The following is a 23,545-nucleotide window of genomic DNA, read 5'->3' as shown; positions in this document are numbered from 1 at the left end:
AGCGAGGATGGACGTGCAGGCAGATGAATGGAGCTTGGAGTGGGCTTATTTGTGTTTAATGTGCCATAAGGGGCTGAGGTAATTAGCTTTAGGTCAGGTAGTAAAACAGGTGCAGATGAATGAACATCGTGCAGCTCATGTAAATGAGAGCGCATGACTGCGGCTAGTCTTGACTGTCTGAATATTTTAGGCCAGCATGGGCATAGTTGGTCCAGATCTGCTGTATTCACTTGGTTTCAGATGTTCAGTATGTCAGCAATGGCACAGAAATCTTTAACTGCTACAATGACGATAAACAATACAGTGATAAATACAAGGGCTGTCAAGCGTTTAAAATGTTTAATCTAATAAATTATGTGATGTGCCGATTAATTAACCAAGTTAATCGCAAATTAACTGCACATCAATTTTGGCTGAAAAATTACCCCCAAAAGATCATTTAAAGACATTGTGTTAGATGATAAAAGCATTGAATAGACATTACAGAAAGTAGCTTTGGAAACAAATATTTTGATTCAGCATTGCATAAATAATGATAATAAATGGTTATTAAAGTTTTTTAAATGTAAATTGAAATAAGAAATGATTTTTTTTAAATAAAATGAAACTAAATGTGCCAGTAGGTGGCAGCAAGACACTGAGTCATTGAATAATATATTTAACCAATCCATTCAAACAACTGATTTGTTCAAAATGAAGCAAGTGACTGTCTTTATGAATGAGTCACGGAATCATTGATTCACCTGATTCATTCAAAACCGTGGATTCATTCAGTAAAACACCGCTGTGTGTTGCTTGGAGACTCACAACAGTTTTGCGTTGTCCTGCAACGTGTTCGTCAGCAACTGCATCAATGTAAGATGACATACAGGTCTGGGCAGGTGCATTGTTTTTTCCATAATTAATCGAATTAAATAAATACCAACATTGTGATTATGCTTTTGCCCTGATTCAGGTTCACTGTACGCTGATTTGCTTCATAGGGAACTAGGGAGCGGAAGAGACACACCCAGATATATGATACAGCTTTTTTTATTTTATTTGCATATATTCTTCTTGCATCCAAGCTATCAAATTATGCTGTGCTTCATCCTTTATTTAAAATCAAGACATTAATAAACATATTATAAAACAGACTCCCTCTTAGCAGTTTGAAATCAATCATTAGAATTTGTTTAAAAGGCATGCCTAATTAAAAAGGATATTTAAATAGGATTGAATTTTAATGGTGTTCTCCCTGTTACCTTTGTGTGGGGTTAACATGAGAGGAGAGGAGATTAGATATTCTCACACTAATTATGAGCGGTGTTCCCCAGGGGCGGGTAATGGGGCCGCTCTCGTTCTCATTGATCCCCTGCAGATCAGTGGCATCCAAATGCAGCTCGCCGCTCCAGAATGCTAGTCTGAAAACACACCGTCTAAAGTTCAGCTTCCCCTCAGGGCTTGTGGTTTGGACCCTTGACCTCTGAGGTTAGGCAGGAAGAAACAAGACTTTCACCACACGGCGGTCTGCTCTAGCGGTAGGCGCCAATCATGAGAGGCAGGGAAAATATGGGTTTGTGTTATGTTGGGTTGTTGTGGTTTGTAGTGAGAAGTGGTAAGAGTTTAACCCCATGATAGACTGGAGATGTTTGTACAAGGGTTGTAGTATTTTGCAGGGGTTGGCCACTTTATGGCACTTTCCACAAACAGGGTACATATTGATTTTATAGTATATTTTTAAAACCAATAAAGGTGCGAGTCCTCTGTTCTGTTGCAGAGTTTCCCAAAATTATTTGTGAGAGAACTAAAATTTAAAAAATTAAATAAATATAAAATAAAAACAATCAAAATATAATATTAAAAAATATGAAATATTTGTTCACCTTCATGTTATGACATCAGCGAACTGTGAACATGCAAATGTGTTGTTAAATGATTGAAATATTAACCTAAAATGTCATTTCAAGTAAATATTGTGCCTCAAAAGGTGTTTGGCTGAAAAAACCCAAAGGAATCCCTGATCTACTGATTCATCATTTTGCAGTGTCATCATTTTGTAGAATAGATAGTCAGTTCATTGTATAACATATTTTAATGAACAAAAAATCATTAAAATAATCTTCAGCACTGGCCCACTTTTTGCATGCAGCTCTGTTTCTGACCCTTATGACTGGTTTTGTGGTCCAGGGTCACATATAGCATATATTGCTTTTCTGTACATGAATTTAATGCATGTATTTTTCTTTAATTGGTGGGAAATTTAAGTTTATCAGGAACCTCAAATATTTGGTTTAAGCTACTAATATTTTATACATTTTATGTATATATTGGCATACTTCTGTCTCGTAAGACAATGCAATTTTCTCCATGGGGTCTTTTATTTTATGTATAAATCTTATATATTTACTGCATTTAGTCGTTTCTCAAATTTTGGTATTACATACTACATTTTGGTAACTGCAGATGTTTAAAATAAACCATCTAATATAATCTTAAGCTTAGCCATAGTTTGCTTGAGGTTGAAGATCATTTTCTGAAGGATCAGCAGCTTCTTACAGTGATCACTGGCTAAAAAAAAAAAAAACCCAGCATGGTAGGAAAGCATATTACTCTACTTATGGAAAGTTCCTTATGTGTTTGAGTTTGAGTCTGTCCCGTGGATGCTCTGTGTTTGATTATGTTTGTTTGTTGATTATGTCTGTGTGTTGTTGATATTGGCAGCATGATTTAATTCCTGTGTTGTGCCAGGAGGGCGGCGCTCAGCGGAGCTGTGGTTTCTGAGCAGTAGGTCATGATATGAATAGCCCGTGTGTTTGTTTATGAAGGATGGATATGAAGACTTGTTTACAGAAAGAGGCAGATCATAACCAGGTGGAAGTGCGTGATGCTCATGTGAACCTCTGTTTTGTTCATGATGCATTTCTAATGACATGCTGAGCTCTTTTCAGACAGATGCATGTTGACCTGCAGCTCTCAGAGGAGCGCAGATGCTGAAGCTCTGTGTACACGAGTCACTGATCGGCTCTTGTGTTGTGTGTCTGGCAGGCCTGGATCCAGAGAGACATTTAGGAAAATCCCTGGCGGAGATGGAACCGTATCTGCACGAGGTCAGAGACACACAAACACTTCTGTCAGAAATTAAACCAACTTCAGCTGCTTCTGCTTCAGCTTTCAGCTCAAGTGTTTCATTAAGACAAGCTGTTTTGACATTTCTTCTGAATCATCGTTATGTTGTTCTTTTAGATTTAGTCCATTATTGAAAACAATCAAATGAGATGCAACACCTTTGTATAGGACTTTATTTATTTGGTCATTCTGTGTCAACTCAACCAGAGGTCCCCGGCTCAAATTTTTGATTTTGCTAATATTTATTCTGAAGAAAGATAAACATGTATAGTGATGAAAGCCAAAATATTAAATGTCATGGATGAATATTTACTGAGAAATCCACTATTTTGTAGTGGGGGGGTCAAAATGGCAATTTTCACCTGAGTTTCAGAGCCAAATTACAGGTGTGTAAAAATTACTTCTGAAAGATTGCAGCATCATAATGTTATTTTCACACAGAGATTGTTAGGTCTATTAGTAAAATCTCTTGAATTTAGCAATCGTTGTTGCATTATGTGCCAATGGTGACCATTCAACAATGGGGGAAAAAGAAAAACTCAAGTTTTTTCTCCAAAGTTTGCAGGCCTGTAACTCAAAAAGTAATAAAGATATCTTTATGCTCTTTTAGATATTGGGTCTTAACAAACATCTCTTTTGGTATCCTCATTTTTGAGACCCTATATGGTTCACTTCCAGAGATAATGGAATTTCAATATGGCTCTAGGAGTAAATCGATATATATTTCCACATTTTCTGTGGTCAAAAACCAAATGTGGGTCACTTTGCAAAAATATGATGATTCTTTTATTTTAAAAAGTGAGGAATCAGAATCAGCATGAGCTTTTATTGCCAGGTATGTTTACACATACGAGGAATTTGTTTTCGTGACAGAAGCTTCCACAGTGCAACAGAATGACGGTGACGGAAGAAAAAACACAGATAATAAAAAGAAGAATTAAAAAACATAACAAGTAAATAAGGAATAAAAATATACAAAGTGACAATTGTATGTACAGGTATATAACAATAGACAGTTGTATGTACAGATATATTATGTGCAAATTGAAATGTAGACTAAGTATGTGTGTTAGATAAATAAGTGTATAAATAGTGTGTGTTCCACAATTATTGTCAGGTGTTCATGAGATGGATTGTCTGAGGGAAGAAACGGTTCCTGTGCTGGTCGTTCTGGTGCTCAGAGCTCTGTAGCGTCGACCATACAGCAGCAGCTCAAAGAGGGAGTGTGCTGGATGTGAGGGTCCAGAGTGATTTTGCCAGTCCTTTTGCTCACTCTGGATGAGTACAGTTCTTGGAGAGTGGGGAGGGTTGTACCAATGATTCGCTCAGCAGTCCAAACTACCTTCCGTAGTCTTCTGAGGTCAGATTTGGTAGCTGAGCTGAACCAGACAGTTATTGAAGTGCAGAGGACGGATTCAATGATGGCGGAGTAGAACTGTTTCAGCAGCTCCTGTGGCAGGTTGAACTTCCTCAGCTGGCGAAGGAAGTACAACCTCTGCTGGGCCTTTTTAACAATGGAGTCTATGTGATTGTCCCACTTCAGGTCCTGAGAAATTGTGGTGCCCAGGAATCTGAATGACTCCACTGCAGTCACAGTTCTGTTCATGATGGTGAGTGGGGGGAGAGCAGGTGGGTTTCTCCTGAAGTCCACGATCATCTCCACTGTTTTGAGCGTGTTGAGCTCCAGGTTGTTAAGACTGCACCAGACAGCCTTGAAGAAAAAAAGGAATGTCTGAAGAACAAATAATGTTGAAACTAGAAATGTATCTCGTTTCCTTCTGTCAAAACAACTGCATTGAACACACCTGTCTGAGTGCCATAAGTATTCTTTTTCCAAAGTTTGTGTACATCACAATTGTGTGATATCACAATATAATTTTAGATTCTAGTTCTTAATAAACTTTTCTTTTGGAATCTTTATTTTCAAGGCCCTGTATCATTCAGTCCCAGAGATATGGGGACCTCAATGAGGCTCCATATTCAGACTGTTATAATATAATACCCATTTTCAGTGGTTGAAAACCAAATCTTGATCACTTTGTATACAGCCGATACTTATTGTATTTAATGAACAATGTTAGAAGAATAAATTATGTTGAAACTAGAATTGGTTCTTTTTCCCCTCTATCAAAACAATATGCACAGACATACCTGACAAAACTTCAGACATTTCTCATTTCTCAGACATTCATACTTTTTGCAAGGTGACCCACATTTGTTTTTTGACCACTGAAAATGTGTACAATTTAACGATTTACTCCTAGAGCCACATTAAAATTCCAATATCTCTGGAACTGAACCATATAGGGCCTTAAAAATTAAGATGCCAAAAGAGATGTTTGTTAAGACCCAACATCTAAAAGGGCGTTAAGATATATTAAATACTTTTTGAGTTACAGGCCTGCAAACTTTGGAGAAAAAACTTGAAATGTGCTGTTTCCCCATTTTTGAATGGTCACCATTGGCACATAATGCAACAAAGATTGCTAAATTCAACAGATTTTACTAATAGACCTAACAATCTCTGTGTAAAAATAACATTATGATGCTGACATTTTTCTTAAGTCAATTTTACCCCCCTGTAATTTGGCTCTGAATCTCAAGTGAAAATTGCCATTTTGACCCCCCACTACAAAATAGTGGATTTCTCAGTAAATATTCATCTATGAAATTTAATATTTTGGCTTTCATCACTATACATGTTTATCTTTCTTCAGAATAAATATTAGCAAAATCTAAAATTTGAGCCAGGGACCTCTGGTTGAGTTGCCATGGAATGACCCTATTGCAAATTTACATGTTTTTTAATATACTGTTTTGTCTCTTTTTTTGCCCACCAAGGTTGCATTTATTTGACTAAAAAAACAAAACGGGAAAAAAAAAACAGTAATATTAAGAATATATTTATATATTTTTAAATCTGAATATCTGTTAAACTGTAATTTATTTCTGTGATGCAGCGCTGAATTTTCAGCATCATTACTCCAGACTTCAGTGTCACATGATCTTCAGAAATCATTTCAATGTTTTCATATCAATGTTGAACACAGTTGTGCTGCACAATATTTTTGTGGAAACTGATGCATTTTATTTTTCAGGATTCACAGATGAATAGAAAGTTCAAAAGAACAGCATTTATTTGAAATAGAAATCTTCTGAACATTATAAATTTAACAATTTAATGCGTCCTTGATGAATAAAAGTATTCATTTATTTTCTTTGTTTCAACTGTTTTCAACATTGATAATAATCAGAAATGTTTCTTGAGCAGCAAATCAGCATATTAGAATGATTTCTGAAGATCATGTGACACTGAAGACTGGAGTAATGATGCTGAAAATACAGATTTGATCAAATATTCACATAGAAAACAGATCATTTAAATCGCTATTCATATTTCACAATATTAATGTTTTACTGTATTTTTGATTAAATAAATACAACCTTGTTGAGCTGGAGAAATGTCTTTCAAAAACATAAAATCTTAAGTTTTATTGCGGGTAGTGTATATAAACATTTGATATTAATGTGTAGCAAAAAATAACTACACTACATAATTAATAAAAATAATAACTACAGTGTTCCTGTTATATGAATGTGTTACTGTTAATGGCAGCTTTCAGAGAAGTATGGAGTTCATATCTGTGGAGAAGGGGGCGAGTATGAGACCTTCACCATTGACTGCCCGCTCTTCAAGAAGAAGATCGTCATGTAAGTAACAAACACAACACCAGTGTGAGTTGATAATATGTGTGTGAACAGAAAGAATGCAGACAGAAGTGATGGTTGTGGAGGAGAAGCGCCGAAGTGTCGTTCTGCGTTTGTGTTTCAGTGACTCGATGGAGACTATCATCCACTCGGCCGATGCCTTCGCTCCTGTTGGATACCTGCGCTTCACACGCATGCACACGGAGGACAAGAGAGAAGTACGATTCCACTTAAAGACTTGTACACATTTCATTTGTCCCTGAGGTCCACTGCTCGTATGTGAATGAGCTCATGGTTGTGATGACAGAACGAGTGGCATTTTGCAGTATAGTTTCGGTAAATGCTCTTTTTGTGCTGAAGATGTATGGAGGACCAAACCTGCAGAAATTATAAATAAATAAACTGAAAATAAATAAAGGAATAATTTCCTTGTTAAAACAAATACAAATAACTTTTAAATTAAGTCGTAAACTTACTTTTGCATTACTTTTCCGTCTTTATTTAGTATGTTTTTTATTCTTTCATTTATTATGTTTTAGATTTAACATTCGAATGTGGCAAAATTTAAATATGGAAATAAATACATGTGGAAATAAATATAAAAATAAATGAATGTATAAATAAATGTACAGATAAATAAAAATAAATTAAATAATAAAAAATAAAGGTAAAAAGTTAAAAAATAAATACAGAAAATAATTAATAAAGGAAACTAAACAATGATGATTTATTATTCTCTGAATATTACAGTATGTCACATATGAAGACAAATGCTTTTATTTGCATTTCCTGGGAATCCAACCCTCCAAATTTATATTACTAGCACCATACTCAAGTTTTTGAGCTGCAACATGGTTTCCCAAATTTTTGTCAGACAAACACATTAGAAATGAAATATTTACTTAAAATACCCTAATCTAAAGTTAATATTTCAATAATTTAACAACACATTTGCATGTTCTCTGATGTCGGTAATGGTCACATGACATGCAGATAAACACAGGAAATATCTAATCCTTTTTTTTGTTTGTTTTTTTGTAAATGTTTTATGGTAAAATGGAGAAAAAAAAAAAATTTTTTCAATGCTTTTGCGTTCTCTAACGAAACCTTTGCATTCCCCTGAGAAACTTTGCGTTCACTCACAAAACTTTTGTGATGGAAATAATATGAGAAAAAAATACTTCAATGCTTTTGCGAGTGAATGCAGTTTCTCTGTGAAATGCTGTGCTTTTGTGAGAGAATTTTTCCTTCTGTCTCTCAAATGATTTTCCATCACCGTGTCCCCTTAGGTCTTCTGTATATGTATATCAAAATAAAACGCTTACTAAAAAACAATGCACAACTACACAACTTGGCCAGAAAATTATATGGTGATCATTTTGGCTCATATTGCTGTTTGAACTGATAATATTGCATTTCATTTTATATGAAAATGTCATTGCTACTGCTGAGACATGCAGACACAAAAACGATGCATTGTTTTTAGTATGTCATCATTAGCACTTCTACTGCCTACACAGAAATCCTGTGAGCGGTTGATGTAGTCTGTTAAGTGGCAGACTGCAGGGCACACAACACACTCATTCACAGCCTCTCTTCCAGTCCTCTTCTCTTTTTGTCCCCTCACGTAGGCGACTTTGACATCTGCAATATTCACCCATGCCTGAAAGCAGGCCTGCCTTAACAAACATGTCTGGTCACATTATCCAGTGTGTGCTCAGGTACGCTGGGCAGCAGTGATAGCGAGAGGAAGTGAAGGGAAGGTTATTTGTGTGGTTCTGTGTGACTTTGTGTTGAGGGTTTCCTCTAAGCACATCTATCACTGTTGTTTTAATGTCCTTAAGGAAGTGGGCGCTGTTCATGCTGACATGCTGCCATATTTCTCCCCTTGTGCTCTGCATTTCTGTGGGTTCATCGCAGTTTGTCTCATGCATCAGAATTGATGTTCAACACAATTGCTCATGTTATAATGCGGCATGAACCTGCTCCGTTCATTCGCATATTTTGGAAGCCCATTTTTGCCGCATGATAAACAAATGGTAAGTCATAATTATGACACAAGTCATTATGAGATAAAAAGTCCAGATTATGAGCTACTAAGTCATAAATATGAGAAAAGGTCACAGTTATGACAAAAATATATTCAACCCGAATTCCGGAAATGTTGGGACGCTTTTTAAAATTTGAATAAAATGAAAACTAAAAGAATTTCAAATCACATGAGCCAATATTTTATTCACAATAGAACATGGATAACATAACAAATGTTTAAACTGATAAATTTTACAATATTATGCACAAAATGAGCTCAATTCAAAGGCGTCTGGGCATCAAGGTTATGAGCTTCTGGAGTTTCGGTGTCGGAATTTGGTTCCATTCTTGCCTGATATAGGTTTCCAGCTGCTGAAGAGTTCGTGGTCATCTTTGACATATTTTTAGTTTAATGATGCGCCAAATGTTGTCTATAGGTGAAAGATCTGGACTGCAGGCAGGCAATTCAGCACCTGGACTCTTCTAATACGAAGCCATGCTGTTGTAATAGCTGCAGTAGGTGGTTTTGCACTGTCCTGCTGAAATACACACTGAAATACACAGTCAAGCCTTTTTACTAAATAAATCTACACAAGTTGCGCTTCATGTCATATCTAGCCTAATGGTGTGTTGAGATATTTAATATGAAAATAAATGTAGCCTAATTTGGTTATGTCTTTTTTCCTATTTAACCATAATCATGATATTGTAACTGCCGTGTCTTGCTCACTTTTCCGTGAACAGCCGCGTATAAAGTTTCGTTTCGTTTTAGTTTTTCAAGTATTTTGACATTTTTATTTTATTTCAGTTTACGAAAAAAAAATTTCATCAATCGTTTTCGTCTTAGTTTTCGTTTACGAAAATAACCTTGGTCTGGAGGGGAGCATATGTTGCTCTAAAACCTTTACATACCTTTCAGCATTCATAGTGCCTTCCAAAACATGCAAGCTGCCCATGCCGTATGCACTTATGCACCCCCATACCATCAGAGATGCTGGCTTTTGAACTGAACGCTGATAACACGCTGGAAGGTCTCCCTCCTCTTTAGCCCGGAGGACACAGCGTCTGTGATTTCCAACAAGAATGTCAAATTTGGACTCGTCTGACCGTAGAACACTTAACACTTTGAAACAGTCCATTTTAAATGAGCCTTGGCCTACAGGACACGACAGCGCTTCTGGACCATGTTCACATATGGCTTCCTTTTTGCATGATAGAGCTTTAGTTGGCATCTGCAGATGGCACGCCGGATTGTGTTTGCCGACAGTGGTTTCTGGAAGTATTCCTGGGCCCATTTAGTAATGACAATGACAGAATCATGCCGATGAGTGATGCAGTGTCGTCATTCCACAATCTTTTTACGCACTCTTTCACATATTGCAGAGCCTCTTGCCCATCTTTACTTCTGAGAGACTCTGCCCTCCCTTTTATAGCTAATCATGTTACAGACCTGATGTCAATTAACTTAATTAGTTGCTAGATGTTCTCCCAACTGAATCTTTTCAAAATGTCTCACTTTTCAGCCCTTTGTTGCCCACGTGCCAACTTTTTTTAGACTTAAATTTTTATCCCATAATGACTTAACATCTCATAATTTGTCTTTTGATCTCATAATTATGACTTAGTATCATTTTAACTTCAATCTCATAATTATGGCTTAGTATCTCAATTTAGAATTTTTATTTCATAATCATGGTTTATCCCAAATAAATTTTTTATCTCAATGACTTATCTCATAATTTGACTTTTGATCTCAATTATAATTTAATATCATAATTTCAACTTTGTCTCATAATTATGCCAATTTGTTCCCATATTTCTCCTCTCATGCTCTGCACCTGTGTGTTTATCACAGTTTGCCGCATGCTGCAGGGCTGCATCAGAAATGTTCAACACAATGTGCATGTCATAATGCAGCATGTGAACGGCACTGATTGATGTTACAGCAGCGTTTAGTCGCAGTATTAAAGCAATTCTGTCAATATTTCCATAAGCCTGTTTTCATTACTGACAAGTTTAAAAAAAATACAAAAATAACACCATAATAGTATCATACCAGTAGTCCAGAGTAATCCATCTCATGTCTTCCTAGTGTTCTGGAGTCATGTGATAGATTCATGTGAGGAACAGACTGAAATCTAAGACCATATTCACTGAAGTGAATCAGACTGATACACAGTAGCTGCTGAATGAGAAGACAGCAGCAGAATTATGTGCTTCATAACGTGCATTTGATTGATATGATGAGTAGGGATGTAACGATTCACTCAACTCACGATTCGATTCATGATTTCAATTTCAGGATTTGATTTTCCCTCGATTTTTTTTTAACAAAATTGAGATTGAAGACATTATACAGTAAATGCAAAGGTGTCCTTTTATTAGGCTATTGCTGCATGTTTCTTTGTGAAATTGAAATAATTTTTAAAACAAACCCCAAATCAAATAAGCAGGTTACACAAATAAAAGAAATCTCTTCATATAAACAAACTAAGGCTTTGCCTGTGCTCTTTCCATTTAAAATGACAGGCAACCATTGCATTTTAATCACGATCCAATCAAAGATGCAACATGAATGCAGCATGAGCAGTTTTTAATCTAAATTAGACTATAATTTCGAAATTTGAAGCAAAAACAGTCTGACTTTAGTTTTGTGAAACTGTACTACATAAAAGTACAGTATGTATGAAACAGCAGACGATCTGAATGAGACGCAGATTCACTCTCTGCCAGCAGATGGCGCTTATGAACAGCAATGATACAGTGTTTCCTTGGTTACCGCTGTAAACAAAGCAGTGCTGCGCTTATGAACACAACTTTAATATGCATCGTTCAGAGGCAAGATGAAAAGAAAATACCACGTTTTCTAAAGACAGTCAGTTCCCTCAGAGATACATTCATATAAACTCCTACTCCAATTGTATCACGATTTGTTTGGAATCTCAACCAATTTGGTTAATTTTTTAATTGATTTTCAAACGGCATCCCTAATGGTGAGGTTGCATTGTGGGATTTGTCCTCGCTCCTCATGTGTAGTTTGGAGACGAGCTGTATGTGTGTTTTGGGTCACGCCGTGTCCGCAGTCTCAGCTGCTGGCTCTGTGCAGTGCCGTGTTTGTTTATGCGTGTGTTCTGCTGTGTGTTGGTGGAGGATCAGGGCTTCGAGGGGATGAAAACACATCGCCCAAGAAGGCAACTCCCACAGCCATGCGGCCTTCAGCGCACCCCGCCGCGTCCTCACCCCACAGTGCAGGGAAACTCCTGCCCCGCTCCGCTAGAGAAGCTCCCACACGCAGCAGTCCAAAGGACTCTCCGTCACGCTGACAGATCCGCGCTGACATGGGCTCTGGAGGAAAGTGCTCCGGCAGCGAGAGGACGCCGGGGGGGGGGCGGCGTTTGCCCTGAATTAATGCTGTTCCTCCTCTGCACTCGCTGCACAGACACACTGGAGGATAATTAATTTAATTATCATACGGCCAACTGCAGATGACAGCAGGACATTAAAGAGATCTGAAATATTTATTAAAAATGTGCTGTAATCAGGTGGTGTGTGTGCCGTTTAAGGGGGTCTTCTTGCTCATCACAAATGTTACTGTGAGAAAAACAAATAAGAAAGTCTTGCCAAAACCCCCTGAGCGTGACCCCAATGACACCTGAAAACACGTGTACAGTATCAGAATAAACCTTGTCCTGTAATTCACAGACATATAGAAGCCCAGTCCTGCAGCATGATGAAAACAGATATGCTTTGCAAAACCATAATTGTGAAAAAGGAATTTTGGGATAAAAAGTGAAGAGAAAAAATGTCTTCATGTCATCATGTAGTAACTCATATTTTTTACTTTTTGTCTCATAATTATGAAAACCATGTTATCATTTTGAGAACAGGTGTCTCAAGCATTATGACTTGGTATCTCATCATTTTGACTTTTTACCTACTTTTTACCTTATGATCTTATCATTTTGACATGTTTCAGAATTATCACTTGACAACTCATAATTGTGATGTTTCATCTCATAATTATGTCTTAGTATCATAACTTTGACACTTGTTTCATAATTATAACAGTATCTGATAATTACAACTTGTCTCATAATTATGACTTGGCATCATAATTGAGTCAGTTTATCTCATAATTGTGACTTTTTTTAATTTCATGGCTTAGTATCTCATAATTGCATGTGTCAATTTTTACACTGACAGGTATCTCATAATTTTTTTTAAACCTTATTAACATCTCATAGTTGAGATAGTGAGTTAATATCTCATAAATTATGACTTATCTCATGATTGTGACTCGGTATCTCATGATTTCGTATGTTATAGTTTAGACTTTTTTCCTGTTGCTAGAATAGTTGTTTTGTACACTGTAATGGATTATAAGATACAGGTACTTTTTTTTTTTTTTTACGATTTCTTCTCCAATCAATGTCCCCATCATTATTTAGGTACTAAAAAGTGATAACTATTATCTCAGAATTATGACACAACTTTTTAAATCATAATTTTTTACTTTTTAATCTTATAATTATTACATAGTATCTCATAATTTAGCTTTTTTTCATCTTAAAATCAACACTTATGTGATAATTATGAATTCATGTTTTGTTTTTTTTCTTATGTGGCAGAAATGTGCTTCCATAGTGACATGATCATCATATTCATTTATTTTGTGGAGTATCAGCCTGCAGGTTCACTGATCAAGCGTGTGAGAGTCGGTGTGTTTTCAGGGGTGTTTGTGATTTATTCTCCTGCAGGGCTCCGGAGGGCGGCCGCTGCCTCTCAGTAGATGTCCTTGCCAGAACGCCATTGACAGGATGACAGAAGAGCTGGAATATGCTGATAAAACTCCAGACGTCCAGGGAGGATGTCCATCAAACGCTGAGCGCAGTTGTCAGTCGGAACCGGGTGAGATGTGTGTGTGTGTGTGTGTTCTGGTATAAAGCACATCATATTGTCTGCTTGCAGCATAACTGTTACTTCACTGATATTCTTTCAGAACTGTATTGGTGCATCGAACACCAAAACAAAAGAAGCATGGTACCACTATAGTTTTGTTGAGGAAAATATCATATTTATGGCTGGAGACGCTGATCCTCAGACCAGTGAATAGACGCACCATAGAGCTGCAGTGTTTTACCAGTTCATGCTCTGATCATATAATTGTGCGTCTTTAACAAAATAAAAAGACAGACCAAAAGCACTCACTGACTCCATCACGTTTCCACTTGGCTCTGTTGGAAACGGCCCTGGGTAATACTGTGTTTCTGGGCATGAACCATGTGTTTTGGATATTGCCATAGTTAATTCCATGGTGTTTAGATATCATATAGTATATTTCTGTATTATTTTAATAATTCAGTACCATGATATTGTCCAGGCCAGTGCTCGTTTTTAAATCCAGGGTCCACACTGACACAACAGTATTTGAAGGCCCTCTCCCTGAGACGGCTCTGGTTCATCTGCTGTAATGACAATTTACAGTGGATAATTGTTTAATAATTTATTATTATTATTATTAAATAGTAATCATTTATTTAAAAAAATTATAACAATTTTATGCAACTGGCCCCTGATTATAAATATTTTAGACCTTGGAAGTTTAAATTAAAACTGTATATTTATTATAAAAATGCCAGTGGAGGAATATTTTACTAATTTCCATGAAGTCTAGAAATCACACTTTTAAAATGAATCTTCCTGGTATGTCAGTTGTTGATAGGGTGATCAACACAGCAAATATCTTTTTGTTTTGGATTATTTTAGTGCTTGTTTGTCTTATTTTAAATGATGTCCGGTAGTGTTTTAGCAGTGGTGCTGTAATTAATGTGATGGCATAGACCCTTTCTCAGAGGAGTAGCATCATCTCCCGTTCACCCCTGAGCCCTTGATTGGTTGATTTTGCAATTGTAGTTGATATCAGCTCTGTATCACAGTACTCATTACTCATTACTCGTTTGTAATGTCAAGCACTAGATGTTGACGTGTGTGTGTGTGTGTGTGTGTGTGTGTTAAAGGTTGTCTGCCGTCACACTCGTCCAGGAGTTCAGCGGGTTTCCAGTGGATATCCGGTCTAACAGCGCTTCAGTCCGAGCACCCAGACGTCCAGAGCCAAACCCGGCATGTCTTCACACTCCTGCAAAGTAGGAAAATTGCTCTCTTTTCTCTCTTTCTGGGAGATCACAGCATATACGCGTGCGTTCGGTGTCGTCTCAGATGTAGTGTGCTGTGTTTACCCTGACGACTGTGAAGAAATAATGAAGAACGTCGATCGCTGCTTCTGGCCACTCGTGTGCAGTTCAGCCCATCAAACGCTGACGGCAAATAGGCCTCTGTTCCAAACACGCTTTCATTTTCCCTCTTGTTGTGCTGGCAAAACGCACTTTTAAGAGGTACGGCGGGGCTCTTTATTCGGCGGCCGCTCTTTTCTTCACACGGCTTGTTTAGATGGGACTCCGTCCGTCACGGCGAAGCACCGACGACGACAGACGCTTCAAATTAAAGCCGGAGAACGAAAGCGCTGCTCTGGCCGTTTCTATCGCCCGCAGAACTTTTAAAGAGAGCGGCCTGTAAAAGCAAAGAGAAAAATCTTAAGCAAGAGCGGCTGGAGATGAAAAGCATATTTAATGTTTTTCATCTTACTTCGCCAAACAGCCTTCACAGCGCTCAGACAATATTAAACAAGTTAATATTTAATGAGCGGCTTTCTTGTGCGCTGAAACGCAAACGCCTGCGAAGGAAAAACAAACTTGACGTCGTGTGAAATTCTAATGTGGTGCAGCGCTGCTGCGGTTCCTCCATTGTGCGTGTTTTTAACAGACTGTGTTCATGTCGTGTGTTTATGCCGGTTTGAGCCTGAGGTGAGAGTGGAGGATCCTTAGAAGTTCAGCCGTAAACTTTTCTAATGAGATACGAGCAGCTCTTTGTTTAATTGACGGTGTGTGTGTGTGTGTGTGTATTGGCAGGACAGCTGCAGGAGAAAGGCCTGCTGATGAAGCACGTGCTCCTGGTTCATCTCTACGTGAGCGACATGGAGAACTTCAGTCAGATCAACTCCGTCTACCGCACCTACTTCACCCACAATCCTCCAGCCAGGTAAACAATGCCTTTAAACAGGGAATTCACTGCTGTGAAGATGAGCTTTTAATGAAATGTGTCTGTCCATGCAGTAGAAAGGTGATAAAAATGCACATGACTTACTGGATAAGAATTTTAGGTAACACTTTACTTGAAGCCGTTATATGTAATGCATTATAAAAGAATTTGAATGCACTTGACAAATTAGGCTTTGTAATGCACATTATGTATGATCTCGTAAGTAACAGTTATAACTAGGGATGCACGATATTGGATTTTTGCCGATAATTTTCAACTCATTTTGCCGATAGCCGATGCAGATACAGATATATGCAGATATATTTCCTTTTGTTTGGAAACAACACCAAGTCTCTCCTGTGCAGAGATTTTAAACAAATTATTTTTAATTTTGGTTCGTTTTTAAAAAAAACTTATTTGTTAGAATTAAATAAACAATAATGAAGTTCTTTTATAATGAGAGTACATTGAAAATAAAACTATGAAATAGCTTTGAAAATAACTATAAATCAGTCACTTTTTTTTTTTCAGCCAGGGTTCATTAAAGGAGGGCATACCATATGTCACATATTACAATATAATAGGCCTATTATTGGGGGGGACAGATTGGTATTTTTCCAATTTTGGGGGGGACACGTCGCCCCCAAAGTATATGGTGGTTACGCCTATGGTTGAATCTATTGCGCACTGGACGCATCATTCTGTCCATGCATCCTCAGTTTAAATGCAGCAATCAAAAACAGTGAGTCTAATCACTATTCCGGCAAAAATCGGTTCAGTAATGAGCCACACTGCTGACTTGATCTTATCGCTAGCACACCCTGAGCACATGTGAGTTATTCGTCTTATCGGAGACATAACAGCATAATTGTACATATCGGGCCGATGCTTACATTTTAAGCCATTATCGGCCAATTCCGATATCGTTACGATAATATTGTGCATCCCTATTTATAACACATTATGCACTGTTGCATTTTTAGAAAGTATGAAGCATTAAAAAAACAACAAGCAACCAATTTCAGATGCAACAAGGAATCTTCAAATATTATAATGCATTCAAACTTTGGTTACAATTATTTATAAAAAAAAAATAATGTATCACAGCGTACATTATGAATACCTTTATAATGCATTATGCATAAAGACTTCAAGTAAAGTTCTACCATTTTTTTTTTTTTTTTTTACAATTTATACCTGATAAAATATTTCAGAGTTTGAAATTTTTGGTAAAAATGCCTATTGAGTTACAACATTGTAACTTTTCTAATGAGATACGTAAATCAACATTATACATATATATTAGTGCTGTCAAACGATTAATCCAAAATAATCCAAAATAGAAGTTTTTGTTTACGTAATATATGTATGTGTACTGTGTATATTTGTAATGTGTATATAAATACACACACATGCATGTATATATTTAATAAAAATGTTATGTTTATATATTAAATATATTTATATATAATATAAAATATAAGAATATAAATATATAAATGTATATACATGTAAATATTTTGAAAATTTATACTGTATGTGTGTGTATTTATATATACATAGTAAATATACACAGTACACATATTACGTAAACAGAAACTTTTATTTTGGATCTTGTTCGTCGATGCGATCGTTTGACAGCACTAAATAAAATATATATATATATATATATATGTGTGTGTGTGTGTGTGTGTGTGTATATATATATATATATATATATATATATATACAGTCATGGCCAAAAATATCGGCACTCTTGGTAAATATGATCAAAGAAGGCTGTGAAAATTAATCTGCATTGTTAATCCTTTTGATCTTCTATTTAAAAAATTCACAAAAATCTAACCTTTCATTGGATAATAAGAATTTAAAATGGGGGGAAATATCATTATAAAATAAATGTTTTATTTATATATATATATATATATATATATATATATATATATATATTTATGCAACAGTTCTTTCTGGTCCTTGAATCTGATTGGCTGATAAGAGTGTTGATATTAGAGTCCAACAGAACTCCAACAGCCATTTTCCCGTTTGTATCGCTCCACTTGCCGAAGTTGCTGTGTTTATCATAGCAAGTGTCATGGCGGATGCCCAAATCCACTATAATTTTGAAAATAATACTGCTTTGTGTCACTGAATGTAGTTTTAAGAGCATTTTAGGCGAGAATGTACTTGTTTGGACTTCAAATATGCGGTTTGTTAATAAAGATAACGTCTATTTGAAAATTTGCTACAGAGCGTCAGCGGCCGTTCAGCGCTCATAAACCTGCGGAGAGAGCGCCTCACCGCGGCCAGATCTTCTGGAATTTACCGCTGGCTCTGATGTCTCTATAGTGGTTAAACATAAGATATAATTCATTTTGGGTAAATCTAATGGGCAGTCTTTGGTCTCATTAATCTATTATTTGTTCCAGAGCAAATAGTTTTGGCAAAATCTCATAATTTTTATGTAACTTCAATGCTGTATATCAGAGCACTGCCTTTGTACTTCTAACTGAATTGCCTAGCAACTTTTATGATGGCTGTTGTTGTTTGTTAAATATTATTATTATTATTCAAGTAATGTTTTATATAAATAATAGTAGTATTTAGTATTAGGAAACTGTGTGTGTGTGTTTGTGATGGTGATTTTAGTTACATTGTTCTGCCATTAGATGGTGACAAGAGACTGTTTTTACGAGTCAGCAGTGAAGTCAGCATTGAAAAATACAAAAGCGCAATTTTGAGCAAAGAAGTTATTTTTTCTTTCAAAAAGCTTGTATGCAGCCAACAAATGTACCGAGTAGCGCAGTCATCAGAAATCACCCTTAACAGATGAAAGGATAGTACAACAAAGATATCGCTTTCCTCAGCGGACATTCAAACTATTGTTTTATTGTGAATATGAGATTGATCTGAAGAATGAATGCTGCATCAGATGCAGGTAATCACGATCGCTCAGTCAATCTGTCTCTCATAAAATTCTACTATACATAATACGCCGCTTTTACTACAGTAATACAATAAGCTTTTAATGAAGCAACTCAACGTTCCTTCGTTACTAGTTCTAAAGTAACATTTTGGAATTAATAACGGAGGCTTGGGCTCAGCTGTTAAACTGTCAACTTTAGATTCGAATCCGTGGCGGAAGGAAGTAGTTCACACAAAAGAGAGCTTTTAAAGACCCTCTGTTGTTATTTTTTATGTACCGTATTGACCTGAATATTAGACGACCCTGATTATAAGACAACCCCCCCTTTTTCAAGATGTACCTTTTGGAAAAGGCTTTTTGAAAACCAAATCTTGTTTTATTAAGATTTTTTTTTTTTCTTAAATTATTTTCATTTTGCATTTTTTCCCCCCTATTTTAATTTTTGTTTTGAATATATGGTAAATACTGGTAAAATGTACCAACAATCACATTTAAAATATACACTTTTTGATATACCATAAAAATAACAGATAGCCCATCTGATTTATATAACAATTAGGCTATCCATCTCATAGTAGCCTACCAAAATATCATTATCAGTGAAAGTGAAATCTTATTGTAGCCTTCAAATCTGGGTAGGCTACTGTCTTACATTTTAAAATCACTTACAGAGGAAGTTTGTTCCCATCAGGCTAACATGGCAGTCACGACTCGTGCCGCTGTAAGCTTTTCTTTTTCTTTTGAGTTCACTCGCGATCTTCTAATATTATTACAAAACACATTACATTACGTATTTCTTGGCACACTCGTTTTATGTGTATTTGGCGCCACCTATTGTTGTGGGTGTGTTATTGACATGTCAAAGTCTGGACCCTGAATATAAGACAACCGCGTTTTTTCAGAAGTCATTCCAAGAAAAAAACATCGTCTTATATTCGGATCAATATGGTATTTACCCACTCATGCCATCAAAATGTTGTATAAATGCAATATCATACACGTAGATGTGAGATATGGCTGTATATCGGCATGCTGTGATTACCTACGGCCGAATCACAGCCGTGCCGATATACATATATATAAACCTTGCTACTTGTACTGCATTAGGCTAACCGAGACTTGTCAAAGCACAAAGCAAGTCTCGGTAATTAACAAAAGTACAAAAACTTTAAAATAAAAAATAAAACATGTTTTTGCCATTTTTATGAGTTATTTTTCTTGATATCTATATTTTTATTAATTTTTATTTCAGTTTTAATTTGTTATTTTAGTACATCAAGTTTAACTGAATTAAAATTAGAAATTTTAATAAAAGAAGTCAAAAATATTTTTTAAATATTTTATTTCACTTAACTTGGTTCACTTAAGTAACTTGGTTTTGATTGCTTCTATTGTCATCATTTGTAAGTTGCTTTGAATAAAAGCGTCTGCTAGATGACTAAATCTGGTTGCAAACTGATCAGAAGCTGTGTTATTGTGTAATGCAGGGTCTGTGTCCAGCTGTGGCTCCCGGTCTCTCAGCAGCTGCGGATGGACGTTCTGCTTCATGACAGGACGGCGGCCTGCGAGGAGGACGCTTTTCCTCAGAGAGACACGCTTCACGTCCAGAGTCTGTCCCACTGGGCACCGGCCAACATCGGGCCCTACAGTCAAGCCGTGCAGGTACAGTGAGCGCTCCTTCATTTGCATTTGTTTGGGGTAACACATTACAAGTAAACGTAACAACTTTTAAGTAACTGGTAAAATAATGCATTACTTTTTAATTTATAAGGAAATATCTGAGTCACTTTTTCAAATAAGTAACCTCAAATAAGCCTGTTACTTTGTTTCCATGTATTGACTTATGGCTCTGGTGTTGCCATGTTGAGAGAAATCAGGAGTAAGTGCAGAGCGTTGTGTGTGAACATGATCTTACTGTAGCTCTAGACTAAATATCAACATGTGTTTACTCATCTCACCTGCACAAAAAAAGACTCTGTATTCCTCACAATCAATAAAAACAGTCAAATGCAAACTCAGAATATTATACAAACCTGCAATAATTAAATATGTTAAATAAGACAAATATAATTTATGTATTTAATCCCATTTTTATAAACCAATGTTTTTGCTACTGACCTTCGATGATCCAATTCAACCATACTAAGCAAAAATTACACATTTGTGCTTCATTTTTGTTATTGCTGAATAGTGTTGAACTTTCTTCTCCTGCGTCATATTCTTCATGTGATTAGTTTGAGCGGCGTCCTCTACTGTACAGACGTGAATCTACATGTCCTTCAGTCTGAGGCCTATTCATTTCACTTTTGTTGTGAAAGGGCTTTTACATTTGTAAAAGAAGAACTTTTTATATTAAAAAGAAACAAGCAAGCCCTGCCCATATTTAAAAATTTACTCAAAAGTAACGTAACACATTACTTTCCATAACAAGTAACTAAGTAATGTAATTAGTTACTTTTTTAGGGAGTAATGAAATATTGTAATGCGTTACTTTTAAAAGTAACTTTCCCCAACACTGTTCATTTGTCCTTTACAGAGACGATTGGTACGATTGCAGCGGCTGCGATCGCTCTATATGTTAATCTGTGTTGAATTAGCACACAGCGAGCGTAATATCATAAATTCAACAGCTCAATCATGAGTAAATGCACTTCCACAGCCCATCACACATGACAGCCTGGCCTGCATGTTACATTTGCTAAATTGGAGCGCTGTAGACAGTTCCCCATATTGATATAATTACCCCCTCGCTGTGCCCCCTGCCTCGCGCTCGTGATGAGAAACGCTTCTGCTGATGGCGTTTGTGCCACACAGACAGCTACCTTTCCCAGGAATAATCACTGATTCATGCCTATATTTAATTTAGAGGAGGGAATAGCTGAAGTTAGCCAGTGCACTTTGGGGCGTCTTCATTATTGTTGCGTCTCCTTGCCTTTTTTTTTGCGCCACTGCTTTGAGATCAGTGGTCATATGCATCAAATCATGGCATATGAGTCAGAAAATCAGTGCTAATTTAGTAACATTAAGACTCTTCTGAAGCTTTGATTAATATTTTGGATTTCGTTTTTATATATATATATATTTTTTATTATTTTTAAGTTTTAGTAATTGGCAAAATTACCAGAATTTTAAAGTAAAAAATAAAACACGTTTTTGCCATTTTTATTAGTTATTTTTCTTGATATATCTATATTTTTTATTAATTATTATTATTATTTTATTAGATATTTTAGTACATCAAGTTTAACTAAATTAAAATTTTAATAAAATAAGTTCAAAATAATATATATTTTTTTACATTTTATTTTATTTCACTTAAAGGTGCCATAGAATGGAAAACTGTATTTACCTTGGCATAGTTGAATAATAAGAGTTCTGTACATGGAAATGACATACCGTGAGCCTCAAACACCATTGTTTCCTCCTCCTTATGTAAATCTCGTAAATAAAAAAGAACATAACACCGACTGTGATGTAACAGTCGGGATCACTAATAGTTACGTCCCCAGTATTTGCATAAACCCGCCCATGTTCTATGCCAGACGCCAGCCGAATCATCAGAAGCTATGCAGGTATTGTGAAGAAACAAGCGAGGACAACAGCGAAAATGGCAGATCATGGAAATAAATGTTATGTTTCAGGCTGTGCAGGGGATGTGAAGTGCAGGGATGGGTTGGTGTCTGTATTCAGAAAGGCACGGAAAGCAAATAACGAGTTCTAATAAAATAACGCGAGCCACTAAAGGGACATGGTTAGCTCCTTGCTAGCGGTAGCAGTACATACGATTTGACTTACCACATAAACAGAGTAAGGAGAGATGACTGAGGATGATGGCGAATGATTTACAGATCCTGAGCACCACTGACAAGCATCTGATCTAGTAAAATGTGTGGTAAGTACTGCCGCTCCATAGTATAAACAGAGTTTGTGCGATCGCGAATCTCCAAAGTGAAAGTGAAAGTAAAAAGTGATAGTGCATTCGAAAGCAGTATTGAAATATATATTTTCCTCCCTGTGTTTCTTCCTGCTGTGAGCTGATGAAATGAGCCGCACTGTGAAACAGCCAATCAGAGCAGAGCTCAACATTATTATTCATGACCCTTCCAAATAAGCCAATAACAGACCATTTAATTCTAGGGAGAAATCCTAGGGATGTAAATGCACACAGCATTTTTGCCCTTACCTAAGCCACATACCTTCTATGTAGATATCAGAGAACAATTTAAAATATTGTATCAATGCATTCTATGGCACCTTTAAATTTTATCTCAAGTAACTTTTTATGTTTTTATAATTTTAGTTAACTCTAAATAAATAATAGCTACAAATATATACAAATATAAATGTAAATAAAAATATATATAATATTAAATATTCTTAACCTATTCATATATATAATATATATGTGTGTGTGTGTGTGTGTGTGTGTGTGTGTGTGTGTGTGTTTAAATGTGTATATATAACTTAATTTTAAATTCTGAATTGTCTTTTTAGTTGTTTATGTTGTTCTTTACTGAATATAATTTAATAAAATTAAATTGTAATGGCCAAACCTTTAGTGTGCAGCTGTGTTACTGCAAGAAACATTATCTTCTTAAAATGTTTTTCTTTCATTTTCGGTGAAATTTAAGTTTGGCCCCAAACTAGCTAGGCCAGACCGAGTCAGGTTATGGTTAACTT

The 23,545-nt window shown here is 36.1% G+C and overlaps 1 protein-coding gene across 2 annotated transcripts in view; it reads left to right on the top strand.

Moving 5' to 3' along the window:
* The window catches only part of dph6 (diphthamine biosynthesis 6), a 95,511-nt gene that overhangs the window by 24,744 nt on the left and 47,222 nt on the right, over window positions 1-23,545 (top strand). For both annotated transcript variants that reach the window (XM_058749613.1, XM_058749614.1), the window contains 7 exons: window positions 3,028-3,089; window positions 6,725-6,819; window positions 6,941-7,034; window positions 13,605-13,755; window positions 14,865-14,990; window positions 15,813-15,942; window positions 20,353-20,527. In XM_058749613.1, the coding sequence (XP_058605596.1) occupies window positions 3,028-3,089; window positions 6,725-6,819; window positions 6,941-7,034; window positions 13,605-13,755; window positions 14,865-14,990; window positions 15,813-15,942; window positions 20,353-20,527 (833 nt within the window). The remainder of the gene's footprint in view (window positions 1-3,027; window positions 3,090-6,724; window positions 6,820-6,940; window positions 7,035-13,604; window positions 13,756-14,864; window positions 14,991-15,812; window positions 15,943-20,352; window positions 20,528-23,545) is intronic.

This window comes from Onychostoma macrolepis, chromosome 17 (assembly GCF_012432095.1).
Source record: "Onychostoma macrolepis isolate SWU-2019 chromosome 17, ASM1243209v1, whole genome shotgun sequence".
In the NCBI taxonomy this organism is placed as follows: Eukaryota; Metazoa; Chordata; class Actinopteri; order Cypriniformes; family Cyprinidae; genus Onychostoma; species Onychostoma macrolepis.
This window is presented reverse-complemented; position numbering and strand designations above follow the sequence as displayed.